The sequence below is a fragment of the Microtus pennsylvanicus genome, chromosome 5 (assembly GCF_037038515.1).
Source record: "Microtus pennsylvanicus isolate mMicPen1 chromosome 5, mMicPen1.hap1, whole genome shotgun sequence".
Lineage (NCBI taxonomy): Eukaryota > Metazoa > Chordata > Mammalia > Rodentia > Cricetidae > Microtus > Microtus pennsylvanicus.
This window is the reverse complement of record NC_134583.1, coordinates 99558857-99579846: the sequence shown is the minus strand read 5'-3', so window position 1 is coordinate 99579846 and position 20990 is coordinate 99558857. Positions and strand designations below refer to the sequence as shown.

The 20990-nt window shown below is 44.6% G+C and overlaps 1 protein-coding gene across 1 annotated transcript in view; it reads left to right on the top strand.

The window, feature by feature from the left end:
- Ostf1 (osteoclast stimulating factor 1) overlaps nucleotides 1-5567 on the top strand; it is a 52046-nt gene extending 46479 nt beyond the window's left edge. The window contains exons 8-10 of the mRNA XM_075973656.1: nucleotides 51-129; nucleotides 2161-2259; nucleotides 5003-5567. Of these exons, the coding sequence (XP_075829771.1) occupies nucleotides 51-129; nucleotides 2161-2259; nucleotides 5003-5061 (237 nt within the window). The 3' untranslated portion in view covers nucleotides 5062-5567. The remainder of the gene's footprint in view (nucleotides 1-50; nucleotides 130-2160; nucleotides 2260-5002) is intronic.
- Nucleotides 5568-20990: the final 15423 nt, after the last annotated feature.

Here is a 20990-nt window from a genome sequence, read left to right as displayed (position 1 = left end):
CAGTCCACTTTGTGTTCTTATAACACTGTTTTCTCTCTCTTTCACCATAGAACAAGCTGGGAGACACAGCTCTGCACGCGGCTGCCTGGAAGGGTTATGCAGACATTGTCCAGTTGCTACTGGCAAAAGGTAAAGTTTTTGTTGAATTTACCTGATCTTTCTCTGCCTTGAAAAATAGCTCCTAATGAAAGAGGCCATTTGAAATAGTAGGAAGACAAAGTCTCTATCCACTGAAGCTGGAGTTTTAACCTCTACTCTGTCTGTCGTACATCAACACTGTGATGGAGAGGAAATTATTGGGGGTACATTTATGGTCTATTTTACTGTGAATTTAGACCTTGATAAATTTACAAGTACAAATGTATTACTTTTAGAAGGAACTTGGTGTGCATATCTGTAGGACTGAAGGATTTTAGGAGGGAGGGCTTTTAGGACGTCATATCCTGGGAAAGTTGGGATAAAGCTGGTGAGGCTCCTGCTTGCTTTGAGAGCCTGAATACAGTAGAAATGGTGCTGTGCCTAGCTGCCTCTGGCCACGCCGAGCAGTCCTGAGAAGGAGGGATGCTGTGATCCCAGCTCCTGCTTCTGTGCAACTCAGAGCAAACAGCTAACTCAGGGACTACACGCCCATCTATTCGCTTGTCCCATGAATATTAACCGCTCTTCCAGAGGGTTGGCCAGGTGTGTTGCTCAGGGGCTTGGTCCAGATGGCAACACTGTGGAACCTTTCTCCAAGCCACAAGTTACAGTAGATTCTATCTCAAGGAATGTTTGGGGGCAGTGTTGTCGAATTTATGGGCAAGGGTGTTTTGGGTTTAAGTGAGGTGAAGATGGAAACCCCTGGTCTGAAAGATTACTCAGCATGAGAACTGCTGTTGGGTTTCTTAGAGGTCATGCTGAAGATTGTGTTGTCTAATGTGGTAGCCGTGAGCTGTGTGCTGCTGAGCCACCCTTAATGTTGTGTTGTCAGAGTGGTCGCAAGCACTCATGGTACTGCATGCACTGCAGGGATGCTGTGATAGAAGGTTCATGCTTGTGGAGCCTTCATGGACGACAGTTGGACAGCAGCCCTCATTACCACTTTAAACCCGTGAACAAGTGGTTCGGGGATGCTGCTCATTACACCATTAGAAATGATGGAAATCAGAAAGAACTGATTTCTGTCCATAAAGCTGGGATGACATAAGTTTTGGAACACCTAGAAAATGCAATACCTATAAATGTTCAGATGCATCAAGCTTGTGCACGCTCCAAGAAAAACATACCATTATTAGAATACTGTGAAGTTCAAAATGGAGTTCTAAGGCTGACGAGGTGGCTGAGCTGGAAAGTGCCTGCCACCAGCTGAGGACTTGAGTTCAATCCCTGGGACCCATATGGGGGAAGGAGAACACCAGCTCTGGGCTTCCATGTGCAGGTGCGCACACACGTACATACAAAGTAAATATATGGAATTAGCTTTGTGCTCATGAGCCTGTTCGTGCAGATCACTGGCAAACAAAGGGATAGCTCGGGCCCTCTGTGAGAGTAGTCACCTATGAAGAGCTTAGTTCAGCGGGAGTAAGTCAGCACTGTTGAGTACACTTCTGTATTTTTCGTTCTTCAACAATGCAAATGTCTCCATGGATTCTGATGTAATTTTCAGCACAAAGACAGGGAAAGAAATGAATGGAAGAGGGCTTACAGGGACAATGAATTGGGGAACAATGAATTGCCTATGAGCTTTATTGTTTTGCCATTCTGCTGATTTGCATATGAATGCCCCTGCAGATATAAAATATTAACCCCCTGACATTCAACCCAGTGGAGTTTTCTAAAGGTCCTCGTGAACTGAAGTAGAGGCAAAGGGTGTGCTGGATGGAAGCCCCAAAGCCTCCTTCTGGGATCCACATGACCCGTGGGGCAATGGTTATGGCTGTGTTTTAGGATTTACCCAGGACCTGGTATGGCCTCATTGGAAAGTCTTTGTGCAATCCCTTGGAGCCTGGAAGGGAAGGGAAGGGAAGCTTTCATGGAACAGCAGGCTCGCTGATGAAACATGCCGATCACATTAATTCTGGGCCAGAATTTTCTCTGGGTAGCTTTGTCACAGAGGATTGGCTGCCTCGTTCCAGTCTTCAGAGACACATGATTTTGATTACCTTGTCTTGTGTTGGGAAGGTGCAAGGACAGACTTGAGAAACAATGAGAAGAAGCTGGCCTTGGACATGGCCACCAATGCTGCCTGTGCCTCACTCCTGAAAAAGAAGCAGGGAACAGGTATTTGTTTTAAGTCACTTTCTTGTTGTGCTTATGACTAAGACTTAGCATTATTCTATTGCAAAAGGGTTTGTTTGTTTGTTTATGGGGCTGGAGAGATGGATCAACAGTTAAGAGCATTGGCAATTCTTCCAAAAATGCCGAGTTCAATTCTCAGCAATCACATGTGGGTCACAGTCTTCTTATAATGGGATCTGATGCCATCTTCTGGCATGTAGGTAAACATTCAGATAGAGCACCACATACATAAAATGAATAAATCTTAAAAATTAAAAATAAATTAAAAAGATTTATTTATTTTATGTATGTCTTAGTTAGGATTTCTATTGCTGTGAAGACACACCACGACCAAGACAGCTGTTACAAGGAAGACCTTTCATTGAGGGGCCTCACTTACAGTTTCAGAAGCTCAGTGCATTATTATCGTGGTGAGGAGCATGGTGGCATGCAGGCAGACATGGTACTGGAGGAGTAGCTGAGACTCCTCCATCTTGCAGGCAACAGGAAGACGACTGAGACACTGGGCAATATCCTGAGCATAGGAAACCTACCTCAAAGCCTAACCCCCACAGTGACAATTCCAACAAAGCCACACCTCCTAATACTGCCCCTCCCTATGAGATTATGGGGCCAATTACATTCCAATGACTACAATGTATATGGGAGTTTCATCTGTACGTATGACTGCACACCCGAAGATGGCATGGGATTCTATTACAGATGGCTGTGAGTCGCCATGTGAGTGCTGGGAATTGAACTCAGGGCCTCTGGAAGAGCAGACAGTGCTCTTAACTGCTGAGCCACCTCTCCAGCCCTCCAGATGATTTTATTATTCCCCCTTGATAAATAATTGAATTTTGAATGTATACTATTGATCTCAATCAGATCTAAAGTAGAATAATAGTGTCAAGTAAACAATTTTGAAGACAGGGTCTTTCATGGTGTGTTTCTTTTTTTCTTTGCTAATGGATGTGCTTTCCACCCGCACATTGTACATGGCTGCTGTGAGTGGCTGAAGGCAGATGTAGCTGAAATTCCATTTCACCACCCACGTTTGCACTATGCTTTAGATTTAACGAAGGAAGCAATAAACTGTGATTGAAATCACTCCAGTCATTGCCGAAGATTTTGAAATCTGTTCACAGTTTGTAGATAGTTTTTAAAGTTTAAAGATGAGGTGTAAATTCTTTTTGTTTGTATTTTTCGAGACAGGGTTTCTCTTAGTCTTGGCTGTCCTGAACCTCTCTCAGTAGACTGGGCTGGCCCCAGATTGACAGAGTTCCACCTGCCTCTGCCTCCCAAATGCTGGGATTAAAGGCTTGCGCCACCTCCACTTATTCCCATTAGTGGAAACTAATCCCTCCTTCGGGTGTCCATCACCCTGAGAAGCGGCATTGTACGTTACTCTGTACCATACCCGGCTCCTAACAGAAGCATCAACAGAGGCACTCCTTAGCCCCCGCCTTGCCCATCAGAAATTGTCAGCATCCTTCTTCTCTGACTTCAGGGCTTAAGAGAAACTATCCTCCTTGCCCATTGCCACGTCCCATCATAAGCCCGCCCACAAACCTGTCTCCCCCTTTGTATTGTCTTCCCCTTCAGTTCACACACAGTGAAAACCAGCCTGGAGTTTGGTGTTTTAATCATGAGTTAAACTGGGTGTTTCTTTAAAGACATTTGTGTATTTATGTGGGCTCTAGAGGGAATGACAAAGTGTTTGTCACCTTAGCTGGTGGTGCCTAAGTACAGATTTGGGGAAGCCATATTAGTATCTGTGTGGAACAGAAACTAGAAAGCATATTTGCTGTTGGGTGGGCAGCTTTTGCTTGAGGTCAGCCTCCTGGTCCTTGGTGTCTAGGTGGGTCAGAAGGGAGGGCTGTGGCCTTTCTCCTTCTCTGACACTGACTTCCTGTTGCTAAACTAGTATCTTCAGAGAGATTTCACTGAGGTGTAAGGTTTCTTAGGCACTGAAGGTTCTCATTCTGTCCCTTGAGCTTGGTCCTGACCAACCAGCTATCGTTCTAACTTGGTAAGGTTCGATGCCCGTCCTTCCTTACCCTCTCCAGACTCGGAGCAAGTCATATTGCCAGTGTAACCTGGCTAGTGAGAGTGTATGATCTGGACGCCTTGCTGTCCTGCAGCAATTAAACTCTAACTGAATGTGTGGTTTTGAGTTTTCTTTTCCCTCTCAGGAACTCTGTTAGTGTAAGAATTTGACAAGACAGCATTAGATTACTTGTCTTTCTTTTGACCCCTGTTTGAGATTGCTTTAGCGTTCGATGGGGTCCCTTTTGTTGATTTTTTCTTTTTCTTTTCTTCTTTCTTTCTTTCTTTTTTTAAATTTCAGTCTCTTGCTTCTTTGTATACTTAATTTTTCTGAAATCAGACTCAGGCCTCTGTGGTTTTGCTTTCATTTTTCCCTCTTTCTGGCTTCTGCGTTCAGGTAAGGCACAGACTGTGGACTACCGAGGCCCCATGTGGCGTGGCTGCCAGTGTGATCCATGTTGGCCATAGTGCACAAGGCTGGTTGCTTTGTGCTGGAATCAGACAGTTGGTCCCCCCACCAGGTGCCTCATTCCATCAAAGGACTTGGCAGCCTCTGCAGTAGCTTCATAGGCTGAAAAACAATGGTGGGAAAGGTCTCAGGCACCCCATAATCCCTGTCATGAGCAAAGATCAAGTTTTGAATTGTCCAAAGCACTGAAAGTGAAGAACATTCTGAACCTTCCTGCCTTCTCTCTAGATGGGGTGCGAACGTCAAGCAACGCCGAGGACTACCTCGACGACGAAGACTCCGACTGATTCCTTCTGGAGCTGCTTTGATGCCTAAACTTCTTTTGCTTTTGCCATTCCAAAACCTTGGTTGTTTTGCCGGAAGAGTATTGCTAACCATTCTTTTAAAGCCTGTCTGAACGTGGCACTGTTGGCCCTCCCCGTCGGTGATGGGACAGCGTGGTGTGGGCGATTCTCACCTGCGGCTGGCCAATAAGCAATGCTGTATAAAATGCATATATGTTCATCAGTATAGAACAAGAAAAGATTATTTCTATTTATCAAGCTAAAGGAATTTAATAATTTTTTTCTTTAAAAAAATCAGGATTTTTTTTTTTTAAAGTTCTTTACCTCAAGGAACAAGATGTTTTGAGTGGGTTTTTCAAAGGGGAAATGCTTAGTAAAACAATAGACCAAACTCTCAATAGAATATTGTCAGCTCTTCTGACAAAAATAAATGTTTAAAGAGACTTTATTATTTGTTTTTGTGCTGTCACTCATCGCTGTTGAATAAAACTTTTGTACTCAGGTAAGAACTGATTTTATTTTACTTTTAGATTGGATTTTATAATGGTCGGCACCGAAGAATCAGAGTACTTGTGTTTGTCTCGCAGCCTCCCATGTCTGCTTTATTTAACACAGTAATCAATTGCCTGTCTTAGAAAAGATCAAATTTTAATACTTATGAAATACTCAGAATTGTGTTCAAGTTAATACGTAGAATGGAGAAACTCAGTAACCTCAATTCAGTCTGATTAAAGTGTGGAAGGTTAAAAAAAAAAATCTTGATTTCTGTCAGGTGGTGGCACATGCCTTTAATCCCAGTACAAGGGAGTCAGAGGCAAGCAGATCTCTCTGAGTTTGAGGCCAGCCTGGTCTATAGAACGGGTTCCAGGACAGCTGGAGCTACATAGAGAAGCCCCATCTCAATCAAACAAAAACCCTTGATTTCCTTCTGAAGACTGCCATAATTTTCAGTGTGGTATAGTTAGGAAGCATGAACTTTTCTCTCTCAGATAACATTTGTTTTCTCAAAGCACGTCTTGCTCACCAGCCTGGTCTACAGAGTGAGCTCCAGGACAGCCAGAGCTGCACAGAGAAGCCTTGTCTCAAGAGGTCAAAATAAAAATAAGTTTTAATTTTGTGTCACTGCAGAAACGTTAAAGGTGGCATGGTCTCATAATGTGTCTAGATTACCAGCGCTGGGCCCAGAAATACATTTTCAAGAATTCAATGCTCATTTCAAAAGGCCTATTGGTCAAGAGACGGAAATGTGTGAAGGAGGAAGTGGGCCAACTCAGGAAATGAATAACCTATGCAGGTGCATCTTCTGGCCCGAGCTGGTTTTCTCTCTGTGGGTTGGTACCTGGAGGAAGCAGTTCGGCTTAAACGAATTTAGCAGAAAAGAACCCGTGGAAGCATTACCAGCAAATCATGCCGTCTGAGAGTTACTAAGGAGGGCGTCGTAGACTCCAAATAGATGTGCTGTTACACCGTGCTTCCTTCTGGTAGTTTGAGACGGCATCTCACCAGGCTGTCCTGAGGCTCACTCTGTAGCCCAAGCTGTCCTCAAACCTTGCCTCTGCCTCCCAAGTGCTGGAATTGTAGGCATGAGCCACCATGCCTGACTTGTTAATAAATTTAATCTAGCTGTTTGTATTTCTTTATAAGTAGAAATAGAAAGATACCAATTCCAGAAATTTTCTCTTCCCGTAGAACCTGGAAGGATTTTTCACTGAAGCAGGGCATGTGCCTCAGCAGAAAGCTTGTAGAGATCCTGAAACATTTCCTCCTTCTGTCCTTTGCAGGGAGGGCAGTTATACAATTATTGGCAGGGCAGAGGCAGTATAAATAGGTAATTTAGGGGTAAGTGTCACTTTAACCTGCTACTACTGCACAGGCATATCAGCTGCCTCGTCCCTCCCCTGCCACCCTTAGATCACCCTTTTCCAGGAGTTTGTCCAGTCCCCCATCCCTCATCCCCTGTATCTTCATCAGTGTCCTCATCATCATGGGCCCCACCCCCACCTCCCTCCCAGCCTTTGCTGCCTGGGGAGACAGGAGCTCTTCCCCACGCTGCTCTTTGGGATCCCAACTTTGAGTTGCTTAATTCTAGCTCATACATCCATCTTCTCCACTGTGTCCCCTTGCCTCTGTCTAGCTCCTGTGACAGCAGCAGACCAGGTGTTTTAAGGCCATGATGCAGCCGCCTAGCACAGCCAATTCCCCCGTCATGCTATATTCTGCCCCCCTGACATGAATTGCCTGTAGTCCTTACATCATTGATGCTATTTCTTCTCTACTTCCTGAAGCCTCATTTGGAATGATTTAGCCATGGCTATGGTGAAAGCTACCAGGCAGGGGGCGGGTACTGGGTGTCAAGCTCTGGAAGGCAGACAGCACACCCATTTGAACTTGGCCTGCGTAGTGACAGCACCTGTCATTGCACTAGAGCCTTTCCCAGCCCAGGCAGCTCCTCTCTCTCCGCCCTAGACTGAGAGTGGAACAAGACCCTAGACTCTCCAACCCCAACCTGAGTGCAGTAATATTTTATAAAATTATAACATGTACTTTTAAATAATACTTGTGTTTAAGGTAAAGACCTGATAGAACTTTAGTGCTTTTTTTTTTCTTTCTTAATGCATTGAACCTGGAGAATCCCAGATGTTGGCCAATTGTTGCTTTTAGGGCAGGAGGAAAGGGGCACAGAACTCGGGTGTGGCATCAAGTTTGGTGTAGCTGGACAGCTTATTTAGCTGTGGTTGAAATGCCAGCCTAGCTGATTTAGTTGTTAATGCTGATGTCAACAACAAAAATCAGTTCCAGGAACGCCACCACAGTGTGCAAGGAGGCTTTGGCTGTGTTCTGGAAATGACCGGCAGTTTGCTGTAACCTGAGTTTCCTGATAGTCTCCAGGGCCTGTGCTGGCTATTGCATCCTTAAGAGGAAGAAGAAGCCTTCCAGCCTTCTGGTGGGTAGCGCTGCTGGCCCAGCTCTAGCCCAGAAGCTTCATGCAAAGGAAGCCTCATCAGGGCTTCCTGTTTGGGCTTCCTATCTGGGGCTGGCTTTTGTAGATTTGTTGTTGAGTGGCCATGCATTCTGATTCCTAGCTTTTGGATTTCTGCAGTGAGTCTTCACTGGCTCCTTCTTTCAAAAGATTAACCATATTGTTATTGCTCCGAGATAAAAGATAGAAATAATATTGAAAATGAAATTTTATATTTTAAATAGGAGAAAGTGATAATGTATTTGTCTTGAATCTGGCAGACCTTCTCAAGGGCCGATATTAAAGCTGTGCACTGACACCATTATTGTAAACCGCAAAAGGTCTAACTAACCCAGTGGTTTTCAACCTTTGGGTTGTGACCTATTCCACAACATTAGGAAGGTTGAGGGCCACTGGTATAGAGCCTTGGCTTCTGACTTTGCTATTGGGAGCACTGTGCTTTTCAAGTCAGACTGCAGAATCATGTACATCTTGATTATATTTCCCTACTGACTGGTTTGTGGGAATTTCAAGATTTTTATACTGCAAGTATGTATATAATGTTAATACACAGAGCAGAAATATGTTATTTAGCCAAATGTATAAGTATGTGGTTACTAAAATGTGAAGTTTTGGTGGACATAGTCAAAATTTGGTGACCCCTAATTTCACAACAAGAGTAGCTTAGGCAAACAGTTTTCCTAAAAGCTTGGAAAAGTTCAGGCCACAAATTTATGGGTTTCATCTCCTTAGTTCTTAATAATATGCTTTTTTATCTGCCCCTCCTTTACAATGACATAAAATTAAATAAAACTGCCGTTGATTAAGGGCCTTCCACTGAGTCCTGTGGTAGGCACTTTCACAGACATTGCATCATTAATCTTGTTTTATGGCTTTTATTTTACTTTTAAACATTTATTATGATTGAGCAGTCCACACATGCGCACTGTATTTATGTAATTTCTACCCCACACTCTTCTCCAACTCCTCCTGTGCCTTTCCTTGATCAACTTCATTGATCTTTTCAGTGACCACAGAAAGCCAGCCTGTAAAGTTGAGCGGCTGGCTCAGGGTTACTCTGCTTGGAGGTGGGCACACAGGTCTGGCAGACAGCTGAGCCTAAGCATCTGGCAGAGGTCAGAGAAGTCTGCAGAAACCTCAGCTCCTTTCCAACCGAAGCCCTGGTAGAGGCACTGAAGAACTCAGCAGGCCTCTCATCAGCCATGTGACTTCAACAGCCCCGTGCCACTTCAAACAACCCCACGGAGTTTCATAAAAGATGTTTTTTTTTTCTTCCTAGAAATATGCCAGCAAAACTTTTGGGCTCCAAACTCCCAAATGAAATATAATTCAGTAACAGATTTCCAAAATCTATTGTGTATACATGTCTGAACGTCCTGCAGTTCTTTGAACAACCCTAGCCCATCGATTTCTGTGTAAATGGAAATAATGACAGTCCCAGAGGGACAATGAATGGGTTAGCAGGTCCAGTTGCTGCTTGGGGATGTGCGGGAAGCCTCATGTTTCCCAAGCATTTTCACTGGTGTTTTTGTGAGGGGTTCTCAGTCTGCAGGGGTTTTCCAGGGTGCACAGCCTCAGACCTTTGCTTGCACTGTCTGCAGATGGGGCTGGGAGGAGGCTGGGTTCCTGCCTGTTGCTAGAAAGAAAAGCTGGAGTCATCTAAAGGGATGCACAGGGGAGCCTGAGACAGCCCAAAGGAAAGTGGGAGAGACACAAGCTGAGCAGCGACGAAGTGGCCACCTTTTGTAAATTGTTCTCCTGGTTGAAATCAGAGTGATTCATCATGTGGTCAGAGTTTAGGCTTTGGAGTCAAGAACTGGATATGTGTGTCCTCTGCTGCTTATGGCTCGGTGACATTGGCTGCGTTTCTTCAACACTTGATTCCCATGCCAAAAATAGACAAAATAGCAGTGCTGACTGCCCAGAGCAGTGGTTCTCAACCTTCCCAGTGCTGCAACCCGTTAGCACAGTTGTGCTGACCCCCCAACCGCGAAATTATTTTCATTGCTACTTCATAACAATTTTGCTACTGTTGTTAATCATAATGTACATTTCTGATGTGCGATCCCCGTGAAAGGGTTGTGCGGCCCTAAGGCATGGCAACACACAGGTTGAGAACCACTGGCCTAGAGTATTACGGCGTAAATGAAAAAATACAAATGATATTGAATGATGCAGCGTGGCATGTGATTGCTTAATAAATACGTGTTGCTTCTAAGCAGGAAAATAAAGATGTTTTCATTAGAAACAAGCGTGTATACAAGAGGCATCGGTGTTCTCCAGTCATTACTGAATTTCCTCGGATAACTTTAGAATACCTGGACCCTGGTGTTCCCTTCCAGTCATTTAGATGTACTCATATGTGGGAGTGTTTGGAATATAAAGAAACTGTGAACCACAGGGGAGAGTTACATTACTCAAAAAGGCCTGAATAAAATAACTCAAATACCAGTAATAGTTATGTACGTCTGTAATCCCAGCACTTGGAAGGAAGAAGCAGGAAGTTTATAAATTCAGGGTCATCTTTGCCGACATACTTCAAGACCAAGGTGGGCTACACGAGATGTTATGTCTTGATAAAGTAGTAACTCAGAGGACAACTAGGGAGATTATCTGTGCCACTTTTGGGTTTTATATTGCTACTGAGGAACAGTTTGATGGATTTCAAAGACCATGGGTCCAGTGCTCATCATATACTGGTTCCAAGTCATAAAGTTATTTTGTTTTGCCATCTTTTATATCATTTAAAATTAAAGCAGTTCAAACGAATCAGCTTTATAATGCTGTGTTTTTTTCCCTCTCAGCTCTACGAACTGAATCCCATAATGTCAGTGAGATAAGGATTCAATTTCAGACACTTAGAAATTAAGTTTCGGGCAGTCACTAATTTGAAACAAGAATGTAAAAAGGAGAACTTTATCATTCCCTGTCCCAGGGACTCCTGTGATACCAGGAACGGGTCTGACAACACGAATCCATCTGAGGGGTGGAAATGGGAGCTTCATGGACACAGGTGGACTTGAAGGACCCACCAGTGCCTTTCACTCATTGAATCTGGGTGTAATTTGGAGAAGTCAGCCATCACAGTCTCACATGTCACCGTGACCCCAGGGCTTAGGGGCTGCAGCCCTCACCCCATCGTTTCCCAGTCTGGGACACTGGCCAAAGGCTCCTTGGTGTCCTCAATAATAACGTGAGGATCAGGCCATGTCACCTAGTGTGAATTCAAGATGTCATTGATAGGTCCATTTTTTTTCCTAAGACTTCCCTTCAAGTCCTTCTGTTTGAGAACTCCAGATTGCAGCATAATATTGCGGGTGCTACACCAACTCAGCTGCACGTGCATCAGTTCCTGCTGTACTTAGTCTTGCAACTGGGGTCCAAATGGCAGGTCTCGGGTGAGCAGGTGGTCAGAGGCCCACAGACCCACGCTGAGTGAGTGTGGTTGGGTGTGAGTGGCTGAATCTGAAGATATGCTGATGGCTGGGGGCACTGCTGTTCTGTGACCCATGTGCTTCCCACATACGGTTGAAGTCCTGGCCACCCCTTAGGGAATGCCCTCTTAAGTCCTGGCCACCCCTTAGGGCATGCCCTCTTAAGTCCTGGCCACCCCTTAGGGAATGCCCTCTTAAGTCCTGGCCACCCCTTAGGGAATGCCCTCTTAAGTCCTGGCCACCCCTTAGGGAATGCCCTCTTAAGTCCTGGCCACCCCTTAGGGAATGCCCTCTTAAGTCCTGGCCACCCCTTAGGGAATGCCCTCTTAAGTCCTGGCCACCCCTTAGGGAATGCCCTCTTAAGTCCTGGCCACCCCTTAGGGAATGCCCTCTTAAGTCCTGGCCACCCCTTAGGGAATGCCCTCTTAAGTCCTGGCCACCACTTAGGGAATGCCCTCTTAAGTCCTGGCCACCCCTTAGGGAATGCCCTCTTAAGTCCTGGCCACCACTTAGGGAATGCCCTCCTTCCACTTACAGTGAGAAATCGTGCTTACTGTGCTTCTCCACTTTTCATTCTTGGTTACCAAGGTGTGCTTGCTTTTTCTGTAGTGAGAATTTGTGGGTTTCTATTCCCATTTCAATCTAAGTAGCATTTTAGAAAATTGTATTTGAAAATTGTTTTAAAATTTTGTCCTTGACAGGCCTTAGGTGCCAGTGTCTCTTCCTATTCGATTTATGAATAGCTGGAGCATGAGCCCCAAAGTGATTTTCTGGAAGGAACATGACAGCTGGTGCGTTAGGCGGGAGTCAGGTACAAGGGCCGAGGGAGATTGTTTTCCTGTTACAGGGATTTTTCCTTGAGGGCATGTTCCAGGTGTTTTATATCCAGCCCCCCCCCTTCTCCTCTTTACCTCTTGTTCGGGAGCAATGTGGCCACAAGGGGAGTATAAAGGACACGATCAACTCAGCATCCTTTGTCTTTTACCCCATAATAAATGCTGGTCTGATTAACATGGGGAGAAACTGAGGTGTCAACCACGGTGCCATTTGAGATGATGGCAAGTATCCTAGCTGTCGTTGCTATGGTGGACCTCTCAGGTGACAGGAATTGTCTGTCTTGTGTCCTTACTTCCATTGTTTCTTAGTTACTGCAATAACAGGGTCACTCGATCCCCTGCAGTGTGTCTGGTAACAGAGGGTCAGCCACTCATCTATTGGAGACTGAATTATTTATGTTTAAGGTATTTCCTTTTCTAGGTTGATGAATAAGAACTAACTGGATGAGTTTAGTATTTTGTAGCATCGCTGCCATTTAGGCCACAGTAGAACCCTCAGAATGAAACCATGGCTTAGCGGAAGTGTTCTGAGTGAATATTGTAACTGTTACTTTTTTTTAAACTAATAGTCCAGTAAACCTTGTAGTGTCCTTAAATAAATATGAATGGAAGGCCAGTTTCTTTTCCTCAATCATTACTAGTGTGCCTCTTTATTTTAATGATTTACACATATTTTGATTATAGCATTAATAATGATTTTATTTTAATGATTTACACATTTTTATTATATTTATATTTTTATTATAGCATTAATAATGATTTTGCACCTACACATAAAATCTCATTGTGTTCAAATTAGTTTGTGGATCTTTTCTGTTTCATATGATTTTGGTTTAAATTACAACTATGTACACCCAATGCTGTTTACCTTCATTATAGGTTTTGTAATAAACTTTATTCTCTGTGAAAGTCATGGTCATTTCTCCTTGAATATAATTTACTTAAATATTTTTATTTATCCGTGACAATTTTGTACTCACTTGATCATATTTACCCCCTCCCTTCCTGCTAGGCCCACTAAAATCCCCAATATTGCCCTTTCACTTTTCTGTCCTTTCCTTTTTATTATATATACAGTGCCCTGCCTGCATGTGTCCCTGCCGGCCAGAAGAGGGCACCAGAGCTCATTACTGATGGTTGTGAGCCACCTTGTGGTCGTTGGGAATTGAACTCCGGACCTCTGGAAGAACAGCCAGTGCTCTTAACCTCAGCCATCTCTCAGCTGCTCATTATTATTATTATTAATTACTATTATTGTCTTAATCCACCAAGTGCTGCCTGCTGGAGTGGTTTCTGACCTTGGGAAGGTTTTGTGCAGGTCTCCCTAGTTGCGGTTGGTGCCGACATGTCCTGCAGTATAAGGAGGCGATATTGTGGAGCTTTATTCCCGCTCCTCCAGCTCTTACAGGATTCCTACCTGCTCTCTGGAGATGGTCCTTGAACTGTGCAAGTGGGAAGTTCGTACAGATTTATCCACAGCTGCACAGCCACAGCTACTTCCTCTCAACACTTGGAGCAGTTAGGAACATCTGCATTCAACATTGCCCACTGCACAAAGAAACTGACCCAACGTGAGAGCAACACAGATGTATGGGTTTAATCAAAAATGCTTACAAGGCAGATTGACAGGACATTCATTCCCTGACATGTCGCCTGACTTCATCAGCTTCTTTATGGAACCTTGATATAAACTTCAAGGATACCATGACTTGTAATTCTTGTATTCATGGATTACTGCTGTCCCAGCACAAACAGTTATTTCTCCTTATTAGCACCAATCTTTTTAAGGGTTACAGCCGCTCAGGCTGTCTTGTCTTCAGTCTCCTAAGCTCCCACATTCCTTCACCAAACTGCATGTTCTAATAGCTGTCCACGTGAGGGTTTTGCTGCTGTGATGAAACACCATGACTGAGCAACTTGGGAAGGAAAGGGTTTACCTAGCTTACACGTCCACATCACTGTTCATCATCAAAGGAAGTCAAGGCAGGAACTCCAACAAGGCAGGACCAGGAGGCGCAACTGAAGGAAGAGTGATGTTTATTGACTTACTCTGCATGACTTGCTCATTCTGATCTCATAGAACCAGGACCGCCAGCCCAGGGGTGACACCACCCAGTGAGCTGGTCCTTTCCCCATCAATCTCTAATTAAGAAAATGCTCTACAGGCTTGCCTGCAGCCAGATCTTCTGGAGGCATTTTCTCAACGGAGGGTCCCTCCTCCCAGAGGATTCTAGCTTGCATCGTTGACATAAAACTGGCCAGCACAGCACCCCTGTGTTCCGTTACCTGCTCTTACTATAATCTGGTCAGGAGGAATGAACAGAAACCATCCCATGGCTAAGCTATGCTGCTAAATAGATTAGTCCGTTGGTTTGAAATTCAGCCTCACTCAATTCTTCTAGACACGGGCAGAAGGCAGTCAGATTTGTTTGTTTACGTTTGTATGTTTGTTTATGAACACGAATGGCCCCCATTTCAATTCTTGATAGAGCCCTTGTTACCCTGTGAAACTACATGAACACGGACCTTAATAGCTGCATCCTCCCTGCCAGCATTCTGGTCTTTCAAAGGCCCACTAAATCTGCCTATGAAGCTATTCTTAATATCACTAGGGAGTGTCTAGCTTGCAGACCCAAACTGTTCCACAAACCATTTCCAAAGATATAAGACCCACCAGGTCAGTTTTCTCAGAGCAATATTTCATGCTACCATTTTTTTTGTATTGATCTTCCTCCTAATTCCCCCCATAACAACCCTCTTCTGCCTCTCCCTAACTTTGTGCACTCTTGGGAAAAAAAAAAAACTATAATCCAATCGGTGTTGCACATACATACTCCTGGGTGTGGGCAACCTAACAAGGGTCACACCCTCAGAGAAAGCTGACTGTTTCTTAGAAGCCAGTAACCGTGGGTAAAACCCTCTGTTGTGGGGAGAGGCTTGTGAGCTTTTCCTGTCTGTGCTAGAATACTGAGGGGTTTGACCTAGTACAGATAACTACAGATGTCCTGAGTTCAAGTGGGCAGTGGTTGGTTCTGTTTTCCAGAGGACACGTTCACTGTGGTCCTCTCCAGCTGGCTCTGAGGTGGTTTTCTGCTGCCAATTTAAGAAACAAGACTACCTTGGGCTCTGTGTTCTTTCCGGTAAGAACCAGTTGTTGTAATAGTTCACAGAATGTGGTGGTCACCGTGGCAACCACTTCCGAAGTGGAGTTAGATTTTAGACAGACCATTCTTCTCAGGGTGTGGGGAGGAAGAAGAGACTAATTCGTCTCTCCTGGAATCCCTGGTGACTTTTATGACATACTTTACTGGCAGACAGCAGTGAGGAAGGATTCTGGGAAACTAGGGCTATGTGGGTCCTTCAGTCCCTGAGGTATCAGATTGTGAACATTCAGGCAATTTCTTATTGGAATCCTGAAGCGAACAGTCACAAGCACAGTAAAATTGCTATTGTAAAAGCTACCAACTTTTAGGGTTAATTGTTATCTGTTGTGTGGTGTCACATAAGTCATATGCTATTTAACTCTCAAAATAACACTATGAGTGATGTCCTGTTATGTCATTTCTATGGCAATGAACTTGACCCAAAGGTGTTAATTTGCCCAAATGGCTAACTAGTCAGGGTGATGGGACTTGAGTCAAGGTCTGCCCACTGTAGCTCACATCAAACTTTTGAGATAAACTGCTAATTAATTTTATTATTTGGGTTTCAGTTTACATGAACACACAAATTTGTCAGCTGAATGTATTAGGTCATTAGTTTTTCAGAATTTACATTGGCTCCTTTTAGTCTTGGGCTCATGATGTTTTATAAGCAGTTGAGAAATTCTGGAGACACCTAGAAAGTAGCCTGTTCCCCTGGTACTAATGGAGGGCTCACTGCTCCCTGTCAACCAGTCAGATCACTGAGGAACACACAGAGACGTTTTAATAAGAAATAAAACAGAAGCCACAAGTTGCAAAACTGTTTCCCAGAATGTTAAAAACAAGCCACACCAAGCCTTGGCCTGCAAGGCTGCCTACCCTCAAAAGATCGCATTTGCAAGGCAAGCTCCTTCACCTTTTGTTTAAGACAAACCCTGCCATTTAGAGGTGTGACTTTTGGCTATTCCATCCTCCCTCCTTTTCACAAATTATGATGTCTCCACCCAGACCTAACCCATTCCACCTGTTCTAAGTCCACACAATGACTTCAAACCCTAGAGACCTTAGTTTGGGATGCACCCTTGTTCTCGTGAATGTGTTCCCATGCCTTAGGGAGCAAATACACCTGATCCTGTTTTGATCACAGCTGCCTTTAGTCATATTTGGTGGGTGGAATTTAATGGCAGGAGAAAGAAAGGCATAGCTCAGGGCACAGAAAGTTAAATGAGACATTCCACTATAGGCATGCCTTTTTTTTCCGGGCATACTTTTTCATAGTTCTGAGGCTATGGGCCACAATGGTTTTCTCCCTAGGCGTCTCTCTAGATGCCAGTGGCTGCCTCCTCACTATATTCTCATCTGTCTCTTCTCTGAGAATGCACACCTCTCCATCCCTCTGTATATCCCTTTCTTTTGAGAAAAGCAGTAAACTTCATTAGAACTCACCACAAAGGCCTCTACTAAATCGTCTTTTCCAAGTCCATTTCCAAACATTGGGGTTGGCATTTCAAATGCCACAGGGACACAAGGAGGGCACAGCTCTGTCCTTAGCAAGTTCTTCAGACCATTGAGGCTGTTTCACATGAGTATGCTGACTTGGGTTTACGAGTATCAAACAATTCTATTTCATTCCTTGATGTTCTCTCTAATTCTGGTTAATCTGTTGAGTGTGTAGTAAACATTGGTTAAGCCTTTGCCAGAGGGAGGCATGAGCAGCGCAGCAGGTGAAAGGACATGACAGCTCCTAGGGATGGTGGGGAAAACCGTTTATTGTAGATATGAGAGAGACTACAGTCAGAGGCATCTGGAAGGTCCAGTCTGTGGAGGCAGGGCGTGAGAGGGGAAGAGAAAAGAGAGGAAGCAAAGAGATCACCTGGGAACCAAGAGAGGACACAGCTAAAATGACTGAGTTACACAGGAGTCAGAGAACCTGGGGGAAAGGAACTGAGGCTAGAGGGCTGGAGAGGCTTATGGTAGGGCACCCGCCCATGTGTCAGCCAAGATGACGCTGTAACAGGTGTTGGTGATTTTGAGCGCCTGGTGGCAGAGTCTGCTTTCAGAGGTTAAACAGGCTTTAATCTCCTGCTCCTTCTGAGTCAGCACCTGGACTAGGAGGATCCTGATCTTTCCTCCACACCATTACAGCACAAGGTCTCATTGACTCCAAAAACCACCAACAGCAGTTGTTTATGGCCGATTTCACCAAAGGTGCATTTCCTTTGTGGCTTCTGGCAGTGTTTCGGGGCACTCCCTGTCCACGCTCTCCTTATGCGTCATCTCCAGCTGCTCTCCCTGAGGTGTCTCTCCTGGGAAATTTCCCCATCCTCTAACTGCTAGAAACACCCTGCACATTTCTAAACGCACACAGTGTGTGTTCAAATCCTTACTGAGGCTCCTCTTGACCACTGTTGTTCTTAATTACTGGCTGGCTGCAGGTTAGAGGGTAAAGATGTTACGCGAGGAAAAGACACAGACACGCGGCAGTCCCACGTGGGTGCACTTTAATGGGGGGAGGGGTAACAGGCAGGTAAAGGCGTGCCAACACAGTAGGAAAGGCAGGGAAAGAGAAGAGAGAAGAGAGAGAGGGGTCGTAGGACCCTCGCTTTTTAACGAGGAATACAAAGGCTTCTGGGAAATGTGTCCCGCGCTTGGTGCGCTGGAGTCCAGCGGAACGCTGGGAGCTGTAGTCTTGCAAAAGAACAACAACCACGAGTGCCTCTTTGGTCACCATCTCAGGTTCCTGTGTCCAGTCCATCACCAGTTTGTTCCCGGAGTCTTTCTCTGGAAGCTGCCTCCTCCTTAGCATCAGCCTGTCCATGCCACATCACAACCTAGCTGTCCTTTGATGGATAACACTGTGTTTCTGCAGACCCTCCACTGGATTGTCCCGGGCCCTTTGGACTCTCACCACCACCGACAGATGCTCATTTCTTTTTCAGTCTAACAAGAAAATTCCTTTAAAGGACTCTGTTCTTTCTGGTCTCTACCCTCCCTTCTAGCCAGTGACACACTACTCTTCCTCTGCTCTAGCAACCAATGACATTATTTTACTCCTTGTATCCATGCTACTAATTGTAAAGGTATTACCCATCACCCATTCATCCTGCTTGGAACCGTTCTTGTCTTTGCTACATGTATGCCTATTAATCCTCATGTCCACTGATCCCTGGTGTGGAGGTTCTCAGTGCTCACCCATAGTATTATATATTTATCTGTCTCTACTTATGGAAATCACTATGATTAAAGTCATTACTAGATCCATCTGAGTTCAAGTCCCCGTCCCACCACTTGCTATTTCTATTGACTGTGTGTAATTTTTTTTTAAACATGCTTTCTGCTTCAAATTTCTTTGTAACACAAGTTCTAACAGGTCTTAACAATCAAATCCCAGAATCACAGATAGGTGAAAATGCTGAGAGATCAGAAAGATGAAGAAGCAAACTATAGCCACCTTATCTATTCACCTTTCCAGCTGAAAAGGTACTGACCTCCTGTCTCCTGTCTTATCACTTCCTCTCTCCGCCCAGCCATATCACTTCCTGTCTGTCTGTACAGACCTCCAGACCTCTATGGTTAGCTAGTGGCTAGCTCTGTCCTCTGATTGCCAGGCAAGCTTTATTTGTACAAACAAGATAACATCACAGTTCTCAGTGCTAAAATAGGAATATTGATAAAGATAATGCTGACAGTTTCATAAATGTTAAGTTTTTCTGGCCCGACAAACCTCTCCACCGAAGCAATAATTCAAATCAAACCAAATCAGACTAAATTAGAAGAAGCCCAGGTTTAAGGGATGCCAGCATCCCACCCCCAGAAAACAGACAAGGAAAGGGGAGAGCACATGTTCGTTCTTTGGGGGGCAGTTTAATTATCCTATGGGAGTGGTCTTGACACTCTCTGGGGAGGGGTCATCATTTGCTGGGCTTTCTCATAGGTGGAGTTTGGCCTGAGATAACTCCCAGGGGAGGTGGCTTGGAACTTTCCACCAAACATTCCAGACTCTTTGTATATATGGATGTCAGGGGGCTGGAGTGGTGCTTCCAACCAAACATTCCAAACTCTTTGGATAAAGGGGGCACCGGCTCAAGTGTGGCTACTTCCTATGGGCATGGGGTGATGCGGAAGAGGGGAGAACTGGGAGTTGGTGGGCTCATGTTCAGTGAGAGGTGTGGCTGGAGAGGCATCTGGCTTACAGTAGCCATCCTGGAGATCTCAGGCAGCTGTTCCTTGAGGGAGATGAGAAGGCAGCTGGCTAGGAGAAAAAAATATATTGTTATTATTGGCCCTATAAACGGGGCTAGTCATGGGAAGGGTCACTAACTGGCAGAAAGAATGGGACAGAGAAGTGTCCTGGACAGGAGAGGCACAGGTGAATAAGTGAGACATAAGAGTAGATATGTTTTTTTAAAACCTGATTGTATTTTTTTGAGACAGGGTTTCTCTGTAGCCTTGGAACCTATCCTGGAACTACCTCTTGTAGATCAGGCTGACCTCAAACTCACAGAGATCTGCCTACCTCTGCCTCCCAAGTGCTGGGATTAAAGGTGTGCACCACCACCACCTGGCTCTTAAAACCAGATTTTAGTTGATAGGTGTCCTTTTGAGCCAGGAGAGTTGGTGCCAATGGTGAAGTCCCAGGAGCTGGTTCAGATGTTGGCATTGTCTGGAGCGCCCTTTGTAAGCTGATCTTGGCCCAGACAGAAGGAGTGACCTATAAAATATGCTTGAAAATGAATGGGGTTAAAATAGGTTCTGGAAATTGTTAGATTTTTTTTTTAACAGACCTAATTTTTGATACAGCAGCAAAACTTTTTTCAAGAACCTGCAGGTATCTGTGAGACAACTGGAACAGGAACATTTTAGAAGACAGTTAAAGGGAATTGGGAACTTTGGATCGCTGAAGAGACACCTGAAACCTATTAATCCTGGATTATGAAGCACTGTGAAAGAGGCACACTTGTCTGTATTTTTAGCAGGCAACAACAAATGAAGTAATGAGCTACTAGTACCTTAAGTCATCAAATGCCATTAGACAGATCTCAAGAGAGATAAATGAGCAGAAACGAGACAGCTTTTTTAGCTACACAGGCAATCACAAGTCTCTCCATAGTCTTTGGAGAACACCAGCCTTAGAAGCAGTGTTTGCTGTTAGCTGCTGAGTCCAAGAAGCCCGAAGATTTTCCTGTGGGGGGAAGATTTAGTCTACCTGTCTTGGCAGGATGAGATGATCATTGCTGGTGTAGCATCCAGGAAGCTGATGAGGTGGAAGGCCGCTTTTTGCTATGTGGGTGGCTTTGGCATACCCAAAGGCAAGCCTCCAGGTGGAAGGTCTTCTGTGACCATGCATCTTCTTGGAGGAGCTATAGGATGCTGCAGGAGCTGGCAGGTCTCTGTGTTAGAAGCTCTCTTGTTAAATGTCAAACTGTGAGATCTGTAAAGACACCTGAGAATTGGGTACCATTACCTGTTAGTTATATTTAATTTAGACATATAAGTTAAATTTAGACATGAATTTTACCCAGTTAGTTACAGTTTACCA